The sequence below is a fragment of the Phragmites australis genome, chromosome 12 (genome assembly GCF_958298935.1).
Source record: "Phragmites australis chromosome 12, lpPhrAust1.1, whole genome shotgun sequence".
NCBI lineage: Eukaryota > Viridiplantae > Streptophyta > Magnoliopsida > Poales > Poaceae > Phragmites > Phragmites australis.
The window spans coordinates 25,714,889-25,725,364 of record NC_084932.1 but is presented as its reverse complement, the minus strand read 5'-3'; the positions used below and the strand labels follow the sequence as shown (position 1 = coordinate 25,725,364).

The following is a 10,476-nucleotide window of genomic DNA, read 5'->3' as shown; positions in this document are numbered from 1 at the left end:
TTACCCCCCACCCCTCTTAATACGTCACATACCGATCCTAGATTCCCTTGAAGTGGTATCAGAACAAGGTCTGTCAAACCTTTCTTTTGAGTCTCTGATCCCTTCAATTGGTATCAGAGTCTCAGTCTCTTAATAGGCTTAACATCCTAGGGAGTTCTAGTGTTCAGGGTTGGGATGGATATCGGTAGTGCTTCACACTTTGACGACACTAATTTTCTCCGTTGAAAAATTCTAATAACTTACTTTTTACAAGCCAAAGGTTTAGATATTTGGAGAGTCACCGATGAGGGGATGAGCAAATGTCTCACAAATAAGGAGAGACAATTCGATGCTATGGAGAAAAGTACCCTTTTATAATCTCTTAGCATCGATGCATTCAATAGAGTATATTCTCTCACCAATGCACATGATATTTAGACTAACCTCATTAAAATACATGAAGGTACAAAAGATGTTCGTAATGAGAAATATCATGTGCTTGTTACTAAACTCAATAGTATCAAACAATTTTCTTGTGAAAATGCTAATGGCATGTATTCAAGTTTGAATATTCTTGTCAATGAGGTCAATTGGCTAGGTTTAACGCAAATTGAAGATTCTCAAGTGGTGAGAAGAATACTTCAAGCTCTTCTTCTAAAATACAAGCTAATCATCTCTATCATCTACGACAATCACGACATGAGCAAAATAACTCCAAATCAAATGCTAGGCAAGATCACCGCTCATAAGATGACCATGAACATGAGGGTTGAAGCTTATTCCTCCTTCAACGCCAAGAAACTTGCTCTCACAAGTAAGCAAGCTCCATGCTCACACATGAAGACGAAGATGAGGAGGTAAGAGCCAGAGTCAAACTCAAACGAAGATGATGGTAGAAGATGAAGAGAGCAATGAGAAGATAAGCAAAGCTCAAGTGATGAAGAGATGGATTCTAAGATCATCAAATTCATCTCAAGATTAGGGAAGAACATGAAGAAGATCAATACCGCCATTGATTATCCAATCTCTATAAAAGACTTATCAATACAATTGATCATATCAAAAAGTAGAAGAAGACAGAGAAAAAATATGTTTAGGAAATTGTTTTGACATTTTTCTGATGGATTTCGACCGTTTTGACCATAGCCATAACAAACCTGCTTCCCCATATAGACCGTTTTGATCAGTGCTAATTATAGTTTGCTAGCGTATAGACAAATTTGTTCCATAAGAGTCACTCATGCATCGACCATTTCAGAAAAAAAGGATATGTATTATGCCTTCCAAGTTTCATACGTACAGTACTGATTTCCATATCTGTTTTCTTGATAACGCAAATTTTATGTCGGGTTCAGGTCTCGAATGATATATGGGAGTGAAATTAATAATATAACCAATCACCTGCTCCTAAACCAACTCACATTCTGTTCTTACAACTGAAAAACGTGGTATAGAGCTCACGGGACTTAACTCCAATCGTGATTATTGATATGTACACCCTTCTGAAGAATCACAATGTTCATAAGTACTTGGTGATATTGTTTCATTGTGTGGTTCTTCCCTGCTTGGCATGCTTGTACAGCTGATCGATGCGATCCTGTGACAAATTTATCCTTTGCATAAGTAAACTTTTAACATCATCACATTCTTAGGGAAATAGCCAGAACAATGTAAAGAACTTTGTGCAAATCAAGATCGTTCCCTCAAACCTTGTAATATCTGAGCAGCTGGGGTCTCTTGAGCTTAAAAGTTGGAGTGATCAGATCCTTCTCTATGCTGAACGGCGCCGGCTCCAGGTGAACTGCCTTCAGCATCTCAAAGCCTCTCAACTGCATGGCACAAGATTAATTGTGAACTTTTCTTTTCTCTTATTTATTTTGAAGCATTGTGAATGGACCATGAAAGTTGGCTACAAATGATCGCTAGCTAAGGCGTTCGTGACGTATATCAAATCTTGGCTTACCCCGAGTTTCTTGCCAGTTTTGTTCAGCTCATCCTGAATGTACCCCCTTGCTTTGGGATCATTGCACAGCTCTGCAAAGTCACCGGCCTTGTTGTTGACTGCCGCCCATTCCTCAAGAGGCTGCCTCTCAGGGACAACCACAGCAATAAGGAATGACTCAAAGCTGTTCCCATAGACCCAAACCTGGTTCAGAGAGGAGCAAGCCTCATGTAAGTTGAAACGGAGCATGATTATGTGTTCAAGTACTTTTGTTTAGTTTTTGTTGGTTTCAATCAGCGTACCGATGCGACAAGAGGGGACTGCATGTATGCGCTTTCCAGGACCTCAACTGCTACATACTCTCCCTGGGATAGCTTGAAGATGTTCTTCTTTCTGTCAATGATCTTCATCGTGCCATCGGGTTGCCACTCTCCAATATCACCTGCATACATAAGGTGAGGCAAGTTTCTGACAAATGAATCATCTTCACTAACTGATCATTCAATAAGCTAGAATGAAGCGGTAAATTAATAATTCTGCACCTGTATGGAACCAGCCATCTGAGAACACTTCTTCAGTGAGGTCAGGGCGCTTGTAGTACCCGGAGAACAAGGTGTGGCCCCTCAAGCAGATCTCACCCCGGGGCATGTCTGACAGCGCGTCGTACCCCATTTCAGGGATGGACTCCAGTCGTGCCTCGATCGTCGTGACAGGAGGGCCAACTGTTCCAATCATTGAGAACACATTGGCAATCGATGTGAAGCATCCTGCGCAGCTCTCAGTGAGCCCTGCATATCAATATGACCAGTAAGACCTCATGGTTCTCAGGGCCAGACCTGTAAGTAGACTACGTGAGCTCTGTTAAGAATTTGAACAGATGAAGAAAGATTGGTTGACACATTGCTATCCATAAGAACTAAACTTAAGTCATGATAAAATGCTAATATGGTCTGGAGCTCTTACCATATCCTTGTACAAAGACGCTGCAGCTGGTTACTCGCATAAACTCTTCGATGTGCCTTGGTAAAGGTGCTGCTCCTGCTAGCATGAGACGTATACGGCCTCCAAGCCCTTCCTTTATCTGTACCGGCAACAACATAAATATTTCAGAGGTATGCAAATAAAATCCAACAAACAAGAGAGTGGTCTGAGAATGTTTACACACTTTGGCGAAAACTATCTTGTCGAAAAACGGTGATGCTTCATGCTGTTTCAGCCCATTCCTCATATTGGTAAGTTTGCTGATGACAATTTGAAAGTTTTAATTATACTTGAACTGTAGACATGGATGGGATTAAAGATTTTTTTTCATTCAATCCTGTACTACTTACTAGTTGTAGGCATACTGAAAAAGGTGTTTGGCTATCATCCCTCCAGACTGAATTTTCAGGTTGATACCTTCAATCAATGAGGTTCACAAATTATGACTAAGCATGAGATGCAGTTGGAATTGAGAACAATAAAAAAATTTGGTTTGCATTAAACCTGTGTATATACGATCATAAACACGAGGTACACCACAAAATATTGTCGGTTTCATCACTTGCACATCCTCCATAAGATACCTAATGTCCTGTTAAAAGAAAAATCCCCTCAGGTAAATGAGACATCGCAAAATTATTTATTTAGAATCAAATCACAGAATTATTTCACTCGCAACATGCAGTTCATACCCCTTGCCAGAATCCGATGGATGCTCCTTTAGAGATGAAGTAGTTCTCAATTACTTGATCAAATATGTGAGCTAATGGAAGGTAGGAAAAGTATGAATCATCTTCAGTCACCTGCATGAACATTAGGATTATCAGGCCAACATCACTGGCATTAGATAAAAGCGATCGATGAACAAACCATGATCAATTTTTTTATCACTGCGTGTATTTGTGCAAAAATAATTGCAACACTGTAGTTAAAGAATATTCAGAACACTAGCACTAGTACCTTACATGTAGTATGGAATTTGATGAGTTATACAGATGAAAAAATGATCAAAGCTTTACCACTTTATCTGTCTCTTTGAGAAGGTGTTCTGTGGTCGTAATGCCAGCAATGATAGCCCTGTTTGTGATTATCACACCCTTTGGATCTCCAGTTGTTCCACTGGTATACATGATTGTACAAATTTCATCCTTCTGTTTCTTGGGAAGTTCATCGTTCTGTTTTCCCTATTCAAATAGCACATTCCGATATGTCATGATATTCGTAATGAACAAGTAATTCTTTAGGTACTGATTAAGATGTGTAATAGAAACTCAGGCTAACCATTGAAGAAAATTCTTCCCAAGAAAAGCAAGATACTCTTAATTTTTCAGCTTCCCTTTTCAGCTCACTTGTCACGTCTCCAAAACTAACGATGGCTGAAGATACACACAAAATGTCATAAATGAAAAATATAAAATTCCAAATAGCCATACTAACAAATTGATTTTCAGCAAACTAACCTCTAAGGTGTGCTGTGCACTTTGGGACTACGGTTAGTATCTGAAATTTACAATTCAAGGAATTAAGATAGACTGATGTGTAACATTGATCTTCAGTAATAATTTGAAGCTCAGTAACATTGATTTTAGCAGATTGAAACCCAGCTCTACTATAGTAGTATCTAAGTAGGCATTAGCTAATCAATTAATTGCTTTTAGATCTGAAACACGTGTAGAATTTACTTCAGACTATTCAAAGGAGGGTCAATGTTTTGGCTTACTGATTTTATTTTGCTCTCCTGGACAAAGGCTATGGATATCTCAGCATGGTCCAAGATGAATTCAACTGCATTTGGTCCTGCATTGCATAATGTCTTAGCCGTCAGTAATACAATACTACATCGTCAAGCACAATATAAAAGAAACAGAAAAATCAGACTGTTGTCAGTTATCTCCTCCTCTATTATATATTTTTCACATATCTTTTCCCTTGCTCTCAGAATTACCAAAAATCCATTTAAGAATCATTGTGCTTTCACAATCCTCAAGGAGTGTCATGAAGAGTGGAGAACCTACCAAGGGTGTCATACAGTGGCACATAACATATTCCCCGACTGTTGCAAGCCTGCCGAAAGAAAAACACAACAAAAATTTGAAGCTTAACTCATGTTACTCTGAAAAATAATTCTGACATACACAAATAAAATGAGGTCACCTGCATGGCCATAACCCATTCTGGACAGTTGGATCCATATATGCCACAGTGATCCCCCTAAAATCAGATACATATCGACTTCAGTAAATTAGTACTCATGCTGGCATGACTTGTCAGGATCAAGACAAAATCTCAACATAGACAGGCACATCAACATTCTTCGCTCACCGGCTTAACGCCGAAACTTCTGATTGCTGATCCAATCCTCATGACCTTCTGGTACACTTCCTCATAGGTTTGCCACACATAATCACTGGCCTGACAAAAAAAAAGAATTTTAATCTCTCGAAATAAAAATCAGAACATTGCAGTCAAAATAAAGATTTTAATCTCTCAGGATTTAATTTTACTACTTTGCCATCTGTAACATGGCGCCGCCCGAGCATCCTGTTCTTGGGGTACTTCTCGACTGCTCCACTGCAAAAACACAACAAAAAATTGAAGTTTTGAACAATATTGTCTCAAAAGTCTCAGACCTTGTGATTTACCACTAAAAGATTGGCTTTAAGCTAGAATACTAGTAGAGAATCTGATGGACGATGAGAAACACATTGCCAAAAGAAAAGGCATGGTGCCATGAACCAAACCTGAAGAAGTCCCAAGGGGACTGGGTTTCCTGTGGGAGATGCATGAGGCCGTCCTTGGCGTAGATGCTCCGGTAGACGGGCCCCGCCGACGGCCTGCCGCCGGCGGCCGGCGTCGGCTCCCCCACCTTCACGGTGTACATCTCCGCCATCCTTCTCTGCACCGATGAGACTTTTGGCACAATGCAATGTGGATCTCTCCCCCTCTCTCCCCTCTATATTTTTGAGCTTGCAGGTCGAGCTTGGTGGTGAGATGGGAGGCAGTTATGGTACTGGCGAGAAGGTTGGTGGGCAATTTAAAGCTTGTGTTACTTACTACTCTGCTGGCGCTAGCTTCATGAGGTTGCTGTAGGGAGTAGTTTTCTAATTTCTAGTGTAGGTGGACTCGATGTGTGTTAAGACCATCTTCAACAGTTATCTCAAATTTTTATCCTCAAAATACTATTACAGCATCCTCTATCACTATTACAGCATCTCCTATCTCCAACACTGTAGCAGTACTGTATCACTGGATACAGGCTATGTTGGAGACGAATTTCTAAGCTACAGTACCCCGCAAAGTACTGTAGCATTAGAATCCTCAAATTTACAGATCCTGTTGGAGAGGGCCTAAGCTGGTAATTATGTAAAATCTGAATAATCAACACCTACTTGCAAATAAACTGAAATTGTTTAGTTTCCAATCAAATTATTGTAAATTTGGTTCTTGTTTAGGTCCCGTTTGGAATCGTCAGAATCTCACGGAATGCGAGTGACGGTCTCTGACCTATGTCTATGTGGAATGTGGAATCTCGAGCATCCATTGCAATCTATGATGTGTATGGTTGAAAAAATGTCGTAAGGAACTTTAACTCCGTAAATTTGTTTCTTTTCACAGTGAGGATAAAGAAAAAGAATACACCTCACTCTATTCAGCATCATCTATCGACGCAGCGAGGATTTCCTTTTCTCTCTGGATCATGTATGTTGTAGCGCTGGTTAGTAAAAATGTAACAGACTAAATAATGTGGTCAAATGTGGACTCGCACTCTCTACCGTGAAATTCCTGCATTCCAAACCGGGTGTACCTACGAGTGTTCTAATGCAACATATATGATTCATACACTTAAACCCCTATTTTCAAATATAAAGAAATTTAAACGGAGTCCTACGTACTCGTTAGTTCCAAAGTTCTTCCTGCCGACAGACGTGAAATTAAAATGCCCTTGCTAAATGAACGCTACGATCATTTGGCACGCAGTTGGGACGACAGACAGGAACAGATATTGGTCTCCAGAAGCAGCAGGGGAAAGCGTTGACGGTTGGTATGCCAAATGGCGGCAATTGAAGGCTCGCGGCGGGAAACGTATGCCGCACGTCCGGATCGCCAACAACTTTGGGCAGCATTCATGCATGCGATTTAAAAACCGTCTGCTGACCAGCTCACAAAAACTGGGTTTTTCTTTTTTTGGGCGGGGTTTATATATGGAAGCAAGAGAGGTTGCTGGTAGTAGCTGTTGTTCTTGACGGACGTACGCACGTTGGCACGTGAGCGTGGAGCCCCACACGTGCGCTGGGCAGCGGCAAGTGAGAGCAGTAAATTACGAGTGTCTCCCGCACGTAAGTCACCGTAAAAAAACTATTTTTCGAGATATTTAGGTAATTTTCTACATGCGGTTTATTTAAAAAACCGTCTGAACAATTGAGGAAGGCCTCCTGCGGTTATGGACCGTCTGTGGAAATATATTTTCACAGACGGTTCCTTATGTAAATCGCCTGTGATAATATAATAGATTATTATCACAGGCGGTTCATATAAGGAACCGCCTATAAAAATGGTCATTTTCACGTGCGGTTTCTTATGTGAATCGCCTCTGGAAATAATCATCCATTAAAAAATTTATGACTTTTGTATATGAAGTCGGATGAGAAAAAAATCTATACGAAAATTGTAGCCCTAGATGAGATCTACAACTTTGTAGTTAACAGTTTTTTTATTTGAAGTCATTTAGAAACAATTATTTGAGCATTTAAATGACTTCAAATGAAAAATCTTTCAACTATAAAGTTGTAGGTCTCGTCGGGGATACAATTTTCATATAAACTTTATCCTCGTACGACTTTGTATGAAAAAGTTATGAATTTTTGAAGATAAACTGCCATCTATTTCCACATACGGTTCCTTATGTGAACCGTCTATAGAAATGACCATATTATCGCAGACGGTCCGTTTAAGAAACTAATTTTTTTTTTTTGCTTTTTTTCGGTTCAAAAAATATCGATTGAGGGATCGATTATCGTAGGCGGTTCGCTTAAAGAATCACTTGTGGAAACCTATTTTTACAGGCGGTTCCTTAAGTGAACCGCTTGTAGTAATAGATTTTCACAGACGGTCACTTTTGCGCCTGTGGAAATCATTCATTTCTACAAGCCTTCGATCGTAGACGGGTACACTAAACGCCTATAAAAACGAGTTACCAATCGCTTCTAAAAATAATTTTTTAAGTAATGCGTATCGGTGGCCTGGTACGCGTTACTAAACATACGTGCGACTTAAGAACGAGGTTGACAGCTGATTGGAGGTAAAAACACACCTACAAGCTGTTAGTTGTATATGCGAGGTAGACTCCCCTGCTCTACGCCGCCGCCACCCCTCCCTCCTCCCTCCCACCTCGCTGCCACCTGAGTATGGCCGTCGGAAGCCCGCGCAGATGCAAAGAAGGCGGCAGCGGAGCTAAATCACGGTGTCCACGGCTTCCTCCTCCCTCTCTCTGATCCTCTCTCCACCTTTTCTTTTCCTATGCAGTTCTGTTTTCGTGGTGGTCGTGCTTCGCCGCGCTCCTGCTGCCTGGATCCGGCCGCCCTTGCCCTGGATCGGCTGCCTCCCGACGGATTCGACGGCCTCCATAGCTGGATCCGGCGTCGTGTGTTTCGGCCTCCAGCCTCTTCTGCAGGTGTCGAGGTCGCCCTTCGTGTGCGTTTGCCGGTTCTGATCGGGTCGGATCGCGTGGTTGCGCACCCGTGCACACCTAGATCTTCCTCACGGCGCCTGGTTCGGCTTGTTGGCGCTCGATTCTGCCGTGGTTCTCCACGGCGGCGGCTGTGCGCTTCTGTGATGCTCGGATCTGCTGCATGGCGTCGTGTGGTGCTTCCAAGGGTGGCTGCCGTGTGTTTTCGTGTGGATGCTACGTCGGTGGCCGGTTCGGTCACGTCCCTTCGTGGCATCGACAGTGTGTTGCTGCTGCGTGGCGCCGTGAAGTGGTCGTGCCACGCGTGGTACCTGTTGCCACCAGTCTGCATGCTTGTGAGCTCCCTCAGCTTCATCCGTGCCGGTCCCAGCCCCTGGAGCTTGCATTGCTCCTCCACTTGTTCGGCCTCGTTGGGCCCATGGGGAGCTCTGTAACGCTGGGATGGTCGTTGGATGGTACGGCTATGAGGGGGTGGCGATACGTTTGATGGCAGCGGAACCGTGCCGGCCCCAACTTCTGGCATTTTGTGTTGCTTCTCCCCTTGCTCGGCCTCCCCCTCTTCTGCAGGTTGGGCCCGTGGGGAGCTTCGTGTTGATAGGATGGTCGTGGGATGATGCAGCTGCGAGGAGGCGGTGATGCTGCCACTTTGGTATTTTGCCCTTGCTTGGGTTGGCCGTGCGCGAGGGGCAAGAAGTGGGAGCCGCTGGCGAAAGCCTGGTCTTTGGTCGGCATCGATGATGACGACGCCCTCGAGCGTCGTTCTCCTCCTTGGAGGTGTTGTCAGGGTGTCTCCCCACTCCTTTCCCTTGGAGACTTTGGGTGAAAACCTTATTCGGGTAATCGGACGGGCCATGGCAACGACTCAACGTCGCGTTCTCCTTGGAGGCGTCACCCTGGAGGTCTAGTTCTTGCACTGGTCGGGTTCGACTTTTGTGGCCGTCGGCTTAGTGGCAGCTTGGTCGGGTTCTGCTTTGGCACTCTCCACTCTTGGCCCCGAAGGAGGCCCAGAAGTTTTTGGCAAGTTGTGGTCTGTTTGTGTGGAAGTCGGAGCTGCTGCGCCATGGTGTGAGCTGGATGCTGTCATTTGGTAGGGTTGTGTTCAATGTCATGCCGGCCGTTGTTGGATCAGGCTTGATCCAAGGTCGCCTAGTTGTTTGGGTTTCTCGCCGGTGCTGCTGCGCCATGGTGTGAGCTGGATGCTGTCATTTGGTAGGGTTGTGTTCAATGTCATGCCGGCCGTTGTTGGATCAGGCTTGATCCAAGGTCGCCTAGTTGTTTGGGTTTCTCGCCGGTTTCCCCTCAAATAAACCGTGTAGTTGTGTGGTTTTTGGGGCTCGGTTTCCCCTAATAAACTGGGTAACTCTTTATGGTTTTTGGGTCCAGTTTCCCTCATAAGCTGGATCAACTCTTTTGTTCTAATATAAAATCGGCAATGCTCATGCCGTCGTTTAAAAAAAAAGTTGTATATGTGAGGCCAAAGTTTTGGCGCACCAAGTTACTTTTGTAATCTACCACTACTATAGAAACTATTTTCAGAGGCGGGTAGTAACCCATTTATAGAGGCGTTTAGCCACCTACCTCTGATCGAAAGCCTGTGAAAAATAGATGATTTCTACAGGTGCAAAAGAGACCGCATGTGGAAACCTATTACCACATGCGGTTCCTTAAGTGGACCGTCTGTGGTAATAGGTTCCCACATGCGGTCCACTTAAGAAACCGCTTATGGTAATAAGTTTCCACATGCGGCTCCTTAAGTGGACCGTCTGTGGTAATAGGTTTTTACAAGCGGTGCAAAGTGTGCCGCCTATAGATAGATAGAATACCACAGGCGGGTGACATAAGGATCCACCCATGCTATGTATTTTATTCAAAATTTGTAGTGGGCGTA

The 10,476-nt window shown here is 43.3% G+C and overlaps 1 protein-coding gene across 1 annotated transcript; it reads right to left on the bottom strand.

Moving 5' to 3' along the window:
- Positions 1-1,231: 1,231 nt before the first annotated feature.
- Positions 1,232-5,926, bottom strand: LOC133887368 (probable CoA ligase CCL6). Its single transcript, XM_062327300.1, has 19 exons — positions 5,644-5,926; positions 5,410-5,473; positions 5,225-5,314; positions 5,057-5,113; positions 4,918-4,966; positions 4,623-4,699; positions 4,363-4,402; positions 4,184-4,278; positions 3,922-4,086; positions 3,595-3,705; positions 3,407-3,494; positions 3,253-3,319; positions 3,087-3,162; positions 2,885-3,002; positions 2,464-2,709; positions 2,224-2,363; positions 1,943-2,125; positions 1,689-1,808; positions 1,232-1,576 (listed from the first exon to the last, which is right to left on the bottom strand). The coding sequence occupies exons 1-19, from the start codon at positions 5,790-5,792 to the stop codon at positions 1,523-1,525; spliced, it is 1,989 nt and encodes a 662-aa protein (XP_062183284.1). The 5' UTR covers positions 5,793-5,926; the 3' UTR covers positions 1,232-1,522.
- Between the last annotated feature and the right edge of the window lie 4,550 nt (positions 5,927-10,476).

Coding starts and splice junctions, on each gene's coding strand:
- LOC133887368 (XM_062327300.1), bottom strand. CDS start 5,792: ATGGCGGAGATGTACACCGTGAAGGTGGGGGAGCCGACGCCGGCCGCC. Junction 3,495..3,594: donor CCATCGGATTCTGGCAAGGG/GTATGAACTGCA, acceptor TTCTTTTAACAG/GACATTAGGTATCTTATGGA. Junction 2,710..2,884: donor CGTCTTTGTACAAGGATATG/GTAAGAGCTCCA, acceptor ATTGATATGCAG/GGCTCACTGAGAGCTGCGCA.